At 52.0% G+C, this 14,758-nt stretch overlaps 1 protein-coding gene and 1 non-coding gene across 3 annotated transcripts in view; one reads left to right on the top strand and one right to left on the bottom strand.

Annotated features, from left to right (window-relative positions):
* Positions 1 to 14,758, bottom strand: part of LOC138083411 (active breakpoint cluster region-related protein) — a 142,912-nt gene that overhangs the window by 93,973 nt on the left and 34,181 nt on the right. Inside the window, exon 2 of one of the 2 annotated variants that reach the window (XM_068977297.1) lies at positions 5,713 to 5,897. In XM_068977297.1, coding sequence (XP_068833398.1) covers positions 5,713 to 5,897 — 185 coding nt within the window. Of the gene's footprint in view, positions 1 to 5,712; positions 5,898 to 14,758 lie in introns of those variants that run through there. The other variant, XM_068977296.1, reaches the window with a different exon arrangement.
* On the top strand, positions 8,469 to 8,541 carry TRNAG-CCC (transfer RNA glycine (anticodon CCC)). The gene has a single exon. It is a non-coding gene; the product is annotated as a tRNA-Gly (tRNA).

The following is a 14,758-nucleotide window of genomic DNA, read 5'->3' as shown; positions in this document are numbered from 1 at the left end:
GTGAGCGCTGCAGGGGTGCTCCAGGTTGGCCAGGTGTGGCAAATCAGGGAAGCCCAAATTCCACCCAGATATGAAGGGGTGGGGGGGGACGCGATGATGAGCCAGAGAGGCCAGGGAAGGCCAGCTGTGGAGGGGCTGAGGGCCACAACCAAGGCACTGTGTCTCCCCACTTCCTATTTACATCCTCCTCGACTCGGATAAGCCAAGCAGCTGCCTGAGCCGTAGATTCCTCATCTATAAAATGGGGGCTCCTCCAGCAGTTGGAGGGCTGGTTGGCAACAAAGCCGGGCACCCAGCACAGCACCTGGCACGTAGCAGGGCCAGACAGGCTCCTTCTCTTTGCAGCGGGGACCAAAGATCCAGAAAGGAGCCACGAGGAGCGAGGCTGCAGAGGCAGGAGGTTGGTAACTTGAGGAGCGAGGCCCGGTTTTATCTGCAGCTGGAAACCCCTGAGAGATGTAAAGATCAGGGGCAGCCCCAAAGCCTCCCAACCCAGGCCTCAAACACCATCCGAAGGGAGCAGACTGGGAAGCCAGCTGAGAGGCTCCCGGCTCTCCACGTGGCTTCTCCTTTCACCTAGAAGGAAGTTCCTTGTCCTGCAACCTCAAATCCTGAACTACAAGCCTCCGAACAGATCAGGAAGGGAAGAGGGGGCAGCAATTCATCCCAGCTTCATCCCCTGAGACTGCATCCACCTAACTTCCCTGCTCCCGAGCCATCCTGGTGCTGGTTGGTTCGATTCCACAACACTGGGTGAACACCCCTAGGGGGCCAGGAGTCGCTGATAGGGTCCACAGAGATGACTGGGGATCAGAGCTCTTGAGGTCACAGGCAGACGTGCCCTGCAAGTAACTGTGCACACTCCCCAAACAGCAGAGGGCTCAGCCATGGGCTGGGAAATTTTCAAGGGGAGGTGTCGTCTGACTGGACCTGGCAGCACCACACCGACTCCAGCGTCAGAAAAACCCACATTTAGGGACTTCCTGGCAGTCCTGTGGTTAAGACTGAGCGTCCAGTGCTGGGGGAGCAGGTTCGATCCCTGGTCAGGGAACTAAGATCCCGCATGCCATCATGGGCCAAAAATACAAAAAAGAGAAAGACCCAAGTTTAAATACACCTTTGGCTCCTCTGGCTGGTCTTGGGCAAATATGTCACCTCTCTGAGCTTGCATTTCCTCAGCAGTAAAAATGATGATCATTGCACCTACCACCTCGTGGTGTTTTGTTAGTCGCTCAGTCGTGTCCAACTCTTTGTGACCCCAGGGACTGCACCCCTCCAGGCTCCTCTGTCCATGGGATTCTCCAGGCAAGAACAGTGGAGTGGGTTGCCATTCCCTTCTCCAGGGGATCGTCCTGACCCAGGTGTCTGGACCTGGGTCTCTCACATTGCAGGCAGATTCTTTACCATCTGCACCACCAGGGAAGCCCACGTAGGGTTGTCGTGAGCCTTACACAAGACAACCCACGTAAAAGGCTCAGGGTAAGTAGCTGTGGGGAAGAAAGGGTGTGGGGGCAGGGGGAGGGATGAGAAGGACGACAATGGTGATCATCTCAAATATCCCCCACCCATCCTTAAACTATCCTGCCCTCTGGAGTCTGAAGCCTTCAATTCAGCAGCTGGTGCAGTCCTAACACGTACAGACCTTACAAAGCGCTCCACCTGGCACCATCTTATGGGAGCTTCCTGACAGCTGGGTGAGGTCAAGAGAAAGGGAATTCTCAGTGTCTTCACCTGACAGATGAGCCAACTGGAGCTCGGAGAGGTTGAGTGACAGCCCTTAGGTCACACAGCTAGAAAGTGGTGGCACTGAAAGGACACCCAGATATTCTCTCTGCCTTGTGCCCCTTTGCAGTGTGCCTCCCGAGAGGGGAATCAGAGGAGTCCATGGTTTGCAGGGCCCACGCTTTTCTGTAAGACCAGGGTCCTGGCGGAGAAACACTTAGCCGGCTTGTCTCTGAGAGCAAGCCCCACCCCTCCCTCCCAGGGTGAAAGCACGCCCTCTGCTGAAGCCACCAGAGGGCGCTGTGCTCAGCCCGGGTTCGGGGGGGAAAGGAACGCTCTGCACGGCGTTGGGCTTCTCTTTTGACACCTCACTGGGCTGCACAATGGGTCACGTCTAAGGCACGAAGCACAGTGAGGCTGCAGCGGTGAGCTGGGGAGTGAGGAGCATGTGTCCTGCCGACACCAGAGACTAAGTTTCATCTGGGCTCCTGCAAATGCGAGGACAGATCCAACCCCAGAAAGGAGATTGCAAAAGCAGAGTCAGTCGTTGCCCTGCAAACATTCATTAGACCGGGTCCTTACCCCTCTTAAGGCTGGTAAGGAGAATCTTGTGGGCCGCTGTCACCAAGACCTGAGGACCCACAGCGCACCAGGCCCAGCTCTACAGGCCTCACCGGGACTATCTCAGTCTGTCCTCTCAACAACCCTGCAGGTATTTAGTCCTATTTAGACATGAGGAAACTGAGGGTCAGAGGGGTTATGACACTGGTTTAAGGTCCCACTGCTAGAAAGCAGCACATGTTCATCTATCCAAAGCTCATGGCCCTGCTATTCTCTGAGCTGCTGGGAGAGTCTGACCGTAGGGTTGGTTTTATGAACGAAACCGACGGGGCTACAGGTGCCCAGACATTTGGCCAAACATTATTCTGGGTATGTCTGTGAGGGTGTTTCTGGGTGAGATTAACGCCTGAAACAGCTGACTGAGCAAAGCAGTTTGCCCTCTCCAATGTGGGTGGGCCTCACCTAATCAGCTGAAGGTGCGGATAGCCCAAAAGGGTGACATAAGGGAGAATTCACTTCAAGGTGGCTCAGTGGGAAAGAATCCGCCTGCCAATGCAGGAGATGCAGGTTCAATCCCTGGGTGGGGAAGATCTCTGGAGAGGAAATGGCAACCCACTCCAGTATTCTTGCCTGGAAAATTCCAAGGACAGAGGAGTCTGGTGGGCTACAGTCTATGGGTTTGCAAAGAGTCGGACATGACTGAGTGAGTGAGCATGCATACACAAGGGAGAATTCACTCTCTGCCTGTCTTCGAGCTGGAACATAGGTCTTTTCCTGCCTTTGGACTCAAAACGGACTAAAACTTTCACCATCAATTCTCCTGGACTTGGACTGTAACTAACTATTCCATCAGTTCACCTGGGCCTCCGGCTTGCTGGCTGCAGAACTTGGAACTTCTCAGCTTCCATGATCTAGTGAGCCAGTTGCTTTTAATACATCAGTTCTTCCTCTGTATCCTAAAGGTTCTGTTTCTCTGGAGAACTCTAAAGCAAAGACTTGTTCCTTGGGCTTCCAGGAACAAGTCGACTGCGTATTTGGCTGTGGAATATCCCGGCTGCCAGAGGCCATATCTCTGAATGTCTAGAACAATCATCTGATTTGGTCCAAAAGTCCCCTTGTTCCCAGCGCCCCAACAGGAAGCCTGGCAGGGAGGGGACCTGCCTGGCCACATGAGCAGAGCCAAGTAGCAGAAACCTTGGCTTTCTTTTTCTTTCCTTCTTTTTTTTTTTTTTTAATGCTGAAACATTTCCTAAGTACTCAGGAAGAAGTGTGTCAACTCTCCAGAGCCCTATTATAAACAGCAATACTGTCTGTGTCCACTAGATGGGGCCAGTGGCACAGCAGAACGGGCAGAAAGGCAACTCAGGAGAGAAGGTAGGCAGGCAGAGGGGGTGCATGGGGTTGGAATCTTCAGTTGGGATCTTCAAATTGGATTAATGCTCCCCAACCCTATCTTGTATCACTTCTAGCCAATGGTGCAAAAGTTAATCCTGGGGTTTCCAAGCCCTATGGTCAGTTTTCACTGTAGCATCTCTTGAATTTTAGTCCTCAAACCTAGTTCTCTTGTGAGTCACCAAGCAAAACAGGCAGTACTGTAGTAAAGGAAGTCCTTGCCCGGAAGCCCCAGGGCTCCAGGTGGGGGCATCTCCCTGTTATGCCTGGGATCTGTTTCACTAGAGAAAGCACCTGAGTACCTTTCACCAGGGCATCTAAAAGTTGATGGACAAGCATTCCTGCAAGGTGGTCATGTGAAGACAGGAAGTAAGGAGGAAGGCAGAGAGGGGAAAGGAAAGGTTCTAATCTGGCCACATGTTCTCAGCTCTCAGCCAGCATTCCTGGTGCTGGGTTGAGCCTGCAGTGAGTCTTTCTGTGCCCGCTCACAGGGGCAATGACGGACACTCCCCGAGATGTCTCTAAGCCCTGATGTGGTCAGAGACCCAAAGGCAGTGCTGGAAAGCAGTTTTCACCTTGCCTTCCCTGCTTGGAGTCAGTTCAGGTCCCAGAACACCCTCTCCTCCATCAGTAGCACATCCTGCCCTGCAGGTCCACGATGGCTGTCTCTCACCTGCCACCCTTCCCTGGGACCACAGGACAACACCCCAGAATGCTGGTTGTGGGGGGCCTGAGCCTGACCAACATCCTTGCCCATCATCTCCTCCTCCCACCTGCCCCACCCCCCTCCACCATCCCTTTCCAAACTTGTACTGCCTGGCAGCTGATAAGCTCTGCCTAGGCCTCTGTTGCCATGACAACAATGTGGCTTCCCCCAAGTGGGAAGCTGGTTGCCAAGGCCCTTGTTGCCAAAGGCTATAACAGCCACCCTGGTGTGTGAAGAGGGGGTGAGAGCTCTCCGCAGGGGTGGAGGGTGGCCGAGGAGGTTGGGAGGAAGCGAAGCAGGGGTTTCTCAAGAAATGGTAGAGTCCAGGCAGCCTTCCGGCTGGGACAAGCAGCACTGGGCCCTGAAGGAGAGAAACAAGTATCTCCTGGCATCTCAGCAACTGCTCCTCAAGGGTATTAGAGGGAAGAAAGGGGACCCCCTACAAAACACAGCCGGACAGGCCCCCTACTAAGCAGGACCAAGCAATCCAAGCCCCTCCCCGGGCAGAAGAAATGGTTTTGATTCTTCCCAATTTCAGAACAGCCCCAGGAACCCCTCTGTCTCACTTCTCTTGTGTATCAGACACGCGCACAAACTGGGTCCAGACAGAGCCGGTCCCTGTGGCTGGAAACAGCATTAACTACTAGGACTGCAAACCTCCACATGTCTTATCCCCAGCCCTGTCTCAGAGCCCATCCTCATACTGCTCGTGAAATGCTTCTCTTTGGAGCAGAGCTCTCACCAGTGGACAAGAGGAGAGGAGGACACCATGAGGGCTTATTCCCTTCCAGAGTCAGCAGAGGAGGGCTGGACGGGGCCGGGGTCCTCAGGGAATGCTACAGAGGCTGCTCACCACCCCCCACCCATGGCCGGCACCAAGGCCAGTCTTGGTTTGCGGAGCCAGCGTTTGTGCTGTTTACAGCCTTTAGGTCACGTGTGGAGTCAGTGCCCGGCCCAGGCCCAGAGAGAAGAGTCTGCTCCCTCCACGAGGCCCCATTCTGCTAGAGAGGAGCAGAGAGAGAAGGTTGAAAGATGTGAGGAGCCCAGGAGGCAGGGGGAAGCAGATGGCTGGCAGAGAGGCAAGGATAGGTACCAGGTGGCACAGAGAGCAGCAGGTGGCGAGGGGTGATGGTGGAGGGCTAGTCTGAGAGCCCAGGACCAGAATGAGATGCCCAAGGGCACCAAGAACGGCCAGGCCCCAGTTTCCCAAGTCCAGCACCCCAGGAGCACCCTAAGCAGAGCCTGGCCCACGGCACCCATGCCTGCCTACCCCTCCTCTCGCCCCAAAACCTCTTCTTCCCCAACCTGGAAGGAAAAGCAGGGGTACCTACCCCAGGTGCCAGTCCCTCGGGTGGGGTGGGGGAGATGCTGTCCCCGCCGCCCTGGCTCCGGGCGCTGAGCTGCGGCGACATGGTGGGCGACTCGTCGATGTACGGCATGGTCTCCGAGCCCTCCGGGGGCCCCTTCTGCTCCTCATTCCCCTCTGCGTCGTAGTCGTCTGCCCCGTAGCTGAAGTCTGAGACAAGGAACAAGAAAGGCCACTGAGAGTCCTCCACCAGGGCTGCCAGGGACTGGTAGCGCAGTGGGCGGCGGCGGCGGCCCCCGGCTGCCATGGCCCCGGCCCCACCATCCACGCCCGGCCCGGGCAGGGCTGCGCGGTCCGGGACGCCGGCAGGCACCCGGCGCTGCGGTTCAGGGGCCCCGGGGAGTCCAGGGGGGGCGGCTCCGCGGATGCCACCCGCTTAATAACATGTCAGTCGCGTACTTCGAGCTGCTGTTTCCTTTGCCTCCTGCCTAATTCCAAGTCTAAAAATTAGCAGTGGGAGCAGGAGGCAGGACGCTTCCAACTCTCCTCTGAGTCACCATTTTGCTTTTTATAGGGAGCAGGGAGGTGGGGGCGGGCCGAGCGATGTCACTTCCTGCGCCCCTCCTCCTTGGGTACCATTTGTACTCGGAGCCCCATCCCTGGCTGGTGGGGAGCAGGGCAGGGTTCGGGGGGTGGGGGCTGAGGAAGGGCCCCCAAGGGAGCCCTCGCCCCTCAGAACAAGGCTCCGCGCAGGTCGGAGCCCAGGGCTGGCAGAACGTGGGCGAGAAGGCGGCCCGGGCCTGGCAGGGACCTGGTGGAACAGCAGAGTCCTCAAAAGCCGGCACTTATTTCTGTAATTTCCACGGAGGCTTCCTTCGGAGAAGGAGGGCAGAGAAGGCCGTAGGGAAGTCAAGCTGCCGTTAACCCTGCTGGCGCTGCCAGCACCACTCGGAGGCCAGAGCCCACGCACAGACACCCCCTCCCGGGACAGCAGGCTGGGTCCGTGGGGCAGCCGAGACAGGACAGCACCTGAGAAAGGCCTCCATCCAACTCCATCGGTGTGTGTGTGGGGTCTCTCCTCCACCCCCACCCCTGGCGGGGTCTGTCCCATCACCCGCTCAGACATCACTTCCTCCAGGGTGCCCTCCCTGGCGTCCCAGCTTGGAACTCCTACAGCGTGTGGCCTTCTAGCACCCCTGGTGATCCAGCCCATCTGTCCCTGAACCCCTGGGGTGAGGACTGGGTGTCAGCCCTCGCTGAGGGCCCAGCACCCGCGGCCGACATGCGGCGGGGCCTTGGGCACGTGTGCAGAGAGTGAATGGGCAGAGGAATGCACTGTGCCGCTTGGGTCCAAGGCTTGAGCCAAGTTCTCGGTGGGGGCCCTGGCTCCTCCGCTGTCACAACATGCCGGCGCCCGGGGCAGCCGGCAGCCTGAGAATGGTGTCAACAGGTCACCAGGGCGCCCAGCCACGGCCACACTCAATCCAATCTGGCCCTTTGGCAGCTGAGGCTGCCCCCCCACCCCCACGGCCTCACTGCACCTGTTCCTGCTGACTTCCTCTCCTGTGCCGAGGGCCCATTAAGCTGTCAGGGCCGTGAGCTATTATTTATTTATTTTCCCAGGACAGGCACCCACGTGAAGAACCACCGGACCTAGCGACCCAGCCGCTGGGATACGTGTGCCCTGCACTCGGGAAATGGGACCCACTGATGGGGGCACACAGGAATTCTGCTGTTTCCAGGGGCCGGGAGGGAGGAAGAAAAGCCACAGCATTCAGCCTGCCCGAGTCTGGCACTGTGAAGGGGCCTGGTTGTTCGGTGAGACCCACTTACTCTGGAGAAGCACAAGGGAATGAAACGCCACATTAACTCTCCGTCTGTCCTCCAGGAGGCTCCAGGCTGCCCTATTAGTGCCTGGAGTCAAGGTCAGGGGTGTGAGCTATGGTGAACCCTGCTCTGGCCAACAGTTCAGACTCCAGCAGGCTGCACTGATTCTCCTCTACACTGACCAATTCCCAGGGGTCACAGGAGCAGCGCCTTCACTTTCAGGACATTTCCCCAGGGCAAGGGCAGAGGGGCCACAGGGAGGGTGGTGAGGCTGGACTCTACTGCACAGTCTGGAACTGTCTGGGTCATGGCAGGGTGGGAAGTTTGCTGCCAGCTTCCCCGATGTGTGCCCAATTCATCCGTATCAGAGTGGGGGCCGTGGACCACAGCTCAGCCCAGCCACGTCGGTGAAGCTGCTCTCACTACAGCCAGTTCACAGACAGAGTCTCTGAGTCTCAGAGAGTTTTGCAGAGAAAGGATCTCAACCCAAGTCTGTCTGTCTCCAAATGCCATCTTTCCCCTTCTGAATCTCATTACTTTCTAGAGGAATCTCTTTCCATCAGTACAAGGACTGGAGAAGAAGCCCTGCTTGTCAGGGGAGGCTGACCAAATAGGCGAGGGAAGAGTGGCAGCCACAGCAGCGGGGATGCCCAGGGGTGGAAGAGGATGCCCATAGAACTCTCTCCAAATTCTCCTGGATACTGCCCCTTTCATTTCATACTCCAGGAGACCCCAACAGCCCAGGAAGCCAGCCAGAGACCCTGGAAACTCCTACCAGAAAAGACAGACCTACAGAAAAGATAGAGACACCACCCCTTCGAGAAGGAAGGAGCCCTAGGAACTTGGAGGATGTAAGTCTGCCAAGCACAGCCTTCAGTTTGCGTAGGTCCCCAGATAGGAAGGCTGAGTGGACATGGCTAGGCCACCAGGTGTCAAAAGAGGGAGAAGGGGGTTTCCCTGGTGGTCCAGTGGCTAAGACTCTGCACTCCCAATGCAGGGGGCCCAAGTTCCATCCCTGGTCAGGGAACTAGATCCCACATGCTACAACTAAGAGTTCTCATGCCACAGCTAAAGATCCTGCAAGCTGCAATGAAGATCAAAGACCCTGCGTGCCATCACTAAGATCCGGTACAAAATAAATAAATACTATAGAGAGAGAAGGTAGAAGAGGCTGTTAACAGCCAAGATCCATTTCCCCTCCTAGTATCAGAAATCTCATTATCTTTGGAGTGGCAGCGTGCTCAGTGGCTGCTCTTCCAAGTGGTACAGGGTATGTGATGAAGTTCTGGCCAATGAGTATTAAGTGGATATGTGTGGAACTTTGAGGAAAGTTTCTGAGATTGTTTCAGCTAGAATGTATTTCCCCCCCCCCACCCCGCCCCGCCGCCCCGCCGTCTCCATGCTTCCTCCTTCTGTTACCAGTTTGGAAAGCAGATAGGATGGCTGGAGCTCCAGCAGCCATACTGAACCACGAGGTGACCCTGAGGTTAGAAGCCAGTGCTGAATACAGCTGAGCACAAAGCTAGGAGCCTGGGCCAGTGATGGCACAGGGAGCCAACATACCACCCCAGGGCTGTCTATCTATCTCTGGACTTCTACATGAGAGAAGAAAAATGCCTGTTATTTAAGTCACTGTTATTTAGTTTTTATGTTATATGTAGTCAAACTTAATTATAACTGATCCAGATGGTTTTCCTTGACATTCTATCTGGGTGCTTTTGCTACTGCCTTCACTGTTCCTTCTAGTATCCTTGGTAGAATCCTCTTTCTCTGTCCACCCCTTAAAAAAATACCTTTTTTTTTTTTTGGCCACACCTTTGGCTTGTGGGATCTTTGTCGCCCAACCAAAGATTGAATCCACACCCTCTGCAGTGGAAGTGCTGAGTCCTAAACACTGGACCACCAGGGAATTCCCCCACACTGTTATTCCTATGCTTCTTTACAGGCTTCCCTGATGGCTCAGTAGTAAAGAATCTGCCTGCCAATGCAGGAGATGTGGGTTTGATCCCTGGGTTGGGCAGATCCTCTGGAGGAGGAGGTGGCAACCCACTTCAACATTCTTGACTGGGAAATCCCATGGACAGAGGAGCCTGGCAGGCAACAGTCCATGGGGTTCCAAAGAGTCAGACATGACTTAGTGACTCAGCCACACATCTTTATAATAGAATACTGCTCAGCAATAAAAGGGACAAGCTACAGAGACACAAAGAAATGAGTCTTTACAGGCATTATGCTAAGTGAAAGAAGCCAGATACAAAGGAACACATCTTGTATGGCTCCACTTACATGAAGTTCTAGAACAGACAAAACTAATTTATGCTTGGAAAAAAAAAAAAAGAAAACAGCAGTTGCTTGTAGGGGTCAGGTGGGGACAGGATTTGGCTGGAAGGAGCACAGGGAATTTTCTAAGGAGATGGAAATGTATCTCAACAGGGATATGTGGGTATACAGTGATGCATTCATCGACTTTATCAAACAGTACACTTAAGATTTGTGCATTTCACTAAATATTGAACTCTAGTTGATTGATTTGCATGTTAATGTGTCAAAGTGAAACATACCTAATGTTTGCAACTTACCCTGAAATACATACAAAACAAGATGCATTGATGATGATCAAGAGGGATGGATAGATGTGTGATAAAGCAAGTGGAGAAAAATGGTAATTTAGACTCCAGATGGTGGGTCCAGGGGGGTTCACTATAAGCTACTTCAAACTTTTAGGTAGGCTTGAAATTTTTCACAAGAAAATGAGGGGGAGAAATTGGTGTTCTCCAGGCTTCTGTCACTTCTTTTACTCCCCTCTCCCAAATTTTATTTATATTCTAGGGAGAGGTCTGGGCTACAGACCCATCTCTTTGTTTCCTGCACATCTCCACCCCCAGGAAATTCAAACCCAACCTTTTCCTGAACTTAATGTGCTAGATTACTCCAGTTGGAAACCAAGGAGTCATTCCAGATTCCTCCCTCTTCCTGTTCATATCCTACACCCTGAGATATCCCCACTCCCCATCCTTTTTCCCATCCCCATCAACTCATACAAGGACAATACCAACACTCTTTCCCCGTGAGTGCCAGACTACAGATCTGATGATTCAAACTTCAACAGTTCCCCATTCACTTCAAGGGCACAAGCCAAACTCCTCAGCAAAAGGCCTTTCTTGGTCACCATCTGACTCTTTCTTTACAGAGTCATATTCTGCTGTTCTGTAATATCAGACATTTTCTAGGTATGTCCCTGCAAGTCCATATATATATATATATATATCCAAATCCTAACCTTGGCACTCATAAATGTGAACTTATTTAGGAAAAAGTTCTTTGTAGATGTAATCAAGTTAAGGATCTCTAGAAGAGATGATCTTAGACTAACTGCGTGCAGGCGTGGTAAGTTGCTTCAGTCATCTCTGACTCTTTGCAACCCTATGGAATGTAGCCCGCCAGGCTCCTCTGTCCATGGGATTCTCCAGGCAAGAGTACTGGAGTTGGGTTACCATGCCCTCCTCCAGGGGATCTCCTGACCCGGGGATCGAACCCGTGTCTCCTGCATTGCAGATGGATTCTTTACTGCTGAGCCACTAGGGAAGCCCTCTAGACTAAGATGGACGTGAATCAGATGATGTGTCCTTATAGGTAACAGCAGGGAGAAGACACAGACACACAGAAGAAGGTCATGTGAAAACAGAAGCAGAGATCGGAGTTATGCAGCCACAAGTCAGGGGATGCCTGGAACCACCAGTTGGAAGAGGCAAGCAAGGATTCTCCCCAACTTGGTGCCGTGGCAGGGAGCATGGCCCAGCCAACACCTTGATTTCGGACTCTGGCCTCCAGACTCTGAGCAACTAAATTTTTGTTGTTTTTAAGTCACCAAGTTTGTGCTAATTTTTTCTACTGGCAGCCCTATGAAATGAACAGCGCCCTAACATGCTCGTTGTTTCCTACCTCTGAACCTTTGCCCATGCTGCTCCTACACCTAGAACCCCCTCTTCACCCCTTGTCCACCCGGCGAAGTCCTTCAAACACTGCTCAGCATGAACCCTTCTCCTATGAAACTCCTTGTCTCCTGCACATAGAAAGTGCTTTTGCAATCCAATGAGAAAAACTCAACTTGCTAAATGAGTGACAGAAATGAACAGAAAATTAAAACAACTATAAGTGCCCAGTGTGTAATATGTGTCTGTATATATATATATATAATGTTAAATGTAACCTCAATTGTAACCAAAGAAAATGCAAACTTCTATACTTTGCAATTTTCCTATCAAATCAGCAAGGAAAATACCCAAACTTGTACAGGGACAGGCATTCTTAGAATTTCTCGGAGGATATGTACAACTGGCACAACTTTTCTGGAGTCAGTTTGGTATCAAAAGCTTTAATAGTTGGTATATATTTTTTTTTTCCTGCACTGGATCTTCAGTGCAGTGCAAGAGATTCTCCAGTTGTACAGGATGGGCTTACTTGAGGTGTGAGGGCTTAGTTGCGCCAGGGCATGTGGCATCTTAGTCCTCCAACCAGGGATGAACCCAAGTCGCCTGCACTGGAAGATGGATTCCTACCCACTGGACCGCCCCGGAAAGTGCTGGTACAGATTTTAACCCAGCATAATCTAAGACTGTGTACTAAGAAATTAACTGTAAATGTGCATAAAATAAAGTTATAAGATTATTAATCACAGGGCTGTTTATGACTGTGACATTAAAAACAAGCTGAATGATTAATTATATGGAATTATTGAGTAAATTATGGTATTTCATCAAGATGAACTACTATGTAGTCATTAAAAATTATATGGATGATTTACATCATCTTATTAAGTAAAAAAAGAAATTAACAATAGTATGTACAGTATGTTGTTGTTCACTTGCTCAGCCATGTCTGACTCTTTGCGACCCCATGGACTGCAGCACACCAGGCTTCCCTGTCCTTCACCATCTCCCTGAGTTTGCTCAAACTCATGTCCTTTGAGTCGATGATGTCACCCAACCATCTCCTCCTCTGTCGCCCCCTTCTCCTCCTGCCCTCGATCTTTCCCAGCATCGGGGTCTCTTCCAATGAGTTGGCTCTTCATATCAGATGGCCAAAGTATTTGAAAAAAAAAAAGTTTATATGCTTATATCTGTATGTTGCCTGAAAGGCAACAACACAAAACAATAATAAAGCATTCAGAGTCTGAAGATTTGGGAGAAATTATTAATAATTCATAGTCTCTGTTCTCTAGGCTACAAGCAGACACTGCTTGTCTTCTTCTCGGTATCTAGCTTCTCTCCTTCCCTTATGCTGGTTTTATATGAAGTGACAATGAGCCCAGTCCCAGGCAAAATATCCACTTTCTCTGCCTCTCTTACAACCAAGAGTGGTCATTTGACATAGTTCCGGTCAATGAGATGCTAGTGAAGGCCTCTGGCAAAGCCTTTGCTTTAACAGTTAAAAAGGGACTTTTCACTTCAACTCGGATGTGATGGCTGGAGCTACAGTGGCCATACTGCTGCTGTGAGGAAATAATCAAGAAAGAACATAGACATTTCCCTGATGCTACTGAGCTACTTTCCCTTTCACTGAGCTATGAGCCACACTAGAAACAGCCTACCTCATTTCTTGCTAAACAGGAACTATAAGCCCCTATATATTGGATTTCCTGCCAGTTAAAACGAACACAGTCGTAAGTGAAATCCTTACAGCCCAGTAGAGGAAGACAGTCCAATAAGCACGAAAACCTCCAAGATGCTATGACAGAAGCACCTCACAGGCAAGGCAGAGAGGTGGGAGGAAGAAACAGGATGGGTGAGGGAGTGGCTGGATGGGCTTGGGTGATACTCCAAGGAAGGTAGTTTATCACTGTGGCTAAGAACAAGAACCCTGGGTACACACAGCTGCGGCTCCAATCCGGGCTCCATCACTTCCTAACTGCTCTGTGCTCAGAGGCAGCCACTTACAAATGGATATTGGTTAAACCAGTGGCTGTGAAAGAGGATGGCATAGAGATGGAGCGCACAGGGCTACCTTGAGGATTAAGCTGAATAACGCAGGCAAAGCACTTAGCACATAGTAAGCACCCAACAAAGCTTAGCTGCTATTATTAATATAATTAATTGAATCTCGAAAGATGTGTGGGTGCTTGCCAGGCAGACGGGGGACAGGAGCAGAGTTCTAGGCAACGAGAAGAGGCTTGGCAAAGGCACAAAGTGTGAAACTGCAGGGCCCCTTAGGGGGACTATAAATAGCCTGGCCTGGCTGAAAACTTAGCAGAGAGAGTGAGGGGCAGATAGCGCTGGAGAAGTGGGCACAGACCAGCACACCGAGGGCCTTGTGAGCTAAGCGTTAGGCAGGACCCACTGGGGACCGTTGATTTGGACCATTATCCACAGTGGGACCTCACCAGCCCCATTATTGCCGAGCATCGCTAACTTTAGACAGTTCCTCCTGATGCACATGTTCCTCTGTCGAGTTACAGTGAAGGCAGCATCCTGTGACCTCCAGACTGCCTAAGAATCACCCAGATTGGGACCACATGCGATCACAGAGTTACCTGTTTCAGGCCTGTGATGGAGCCTCTGCCAGATGCCAGGATAATATGAACCAACCAGTGTCAGACCATCTCAGACACGCTCCTTTTGGGTAATGTGAAGAGGTGGCCAGAGGCTGTAGGTTCAAACCCAAATGACAGCCCTCACTTCTACCATCTCCAGCTCTAGTAGTCACAAGGGGTAGGAAGGGGCACCCAGATGGCTGGAGGCACACAGGTGTCAAGCTATTTACAACCTTCCCCTGGGAGTGTCCAGTGACTGATGGACATTGCCGAGAATCTATCCTGGTATCCCGACCCCCAAAATAGATGCTGAGGACAGCTTGAGGGATCTTTCCCATCTCCTCTTGGACACTCTAAGAATCTGTGGGTGCAGGATAAAGATGAGTTCCAGGTGTGGAGTAGTCCTTCCCTACCAGCAGGGGAGGGACAAAGGCTGATAAACTCATTTTCTGCCTTAGAACTGACAATGGGAGTAGGGGTAGGGAAACCTTTGGAGACAGCAGAGGGAAACTCAGGCCTGACCATGCTTCCCACTAAAGCAGCATCAAACATCTTCAGAGAGCATCGAAAGTCTCTGTATGTAGAGACTTTCCTGGTGGGCCAGTGGCTAAGACTCTGTGCTCCCAAAGCAGTGGGTCCAGGTTCGATCCCTGGTCAGGGAACTAGATCCCATATGCTGCAATTAAGAGTTCGAATGCCGCAACTAAAGATCTCG

This window comes from Capricornis sumatraensis, chromosome 8, assembly GCF_032405125.1.
Source record: "Capricornis sumatraensis isolate serow.1 chromosome 8, serow.2, whole genome shotgun sequence".
Taxonomy (NCBI): Eukaryota; Metazoa; Chordata; class Mammalia; order Artiodactyla; family Bovidae; genus Capricornis; species Capricornis sumatraensis.
Note: the sequence above shows the minus strand (reverse complement) of the source record. Positions and strands in the feature narration are given on the sequence as shown.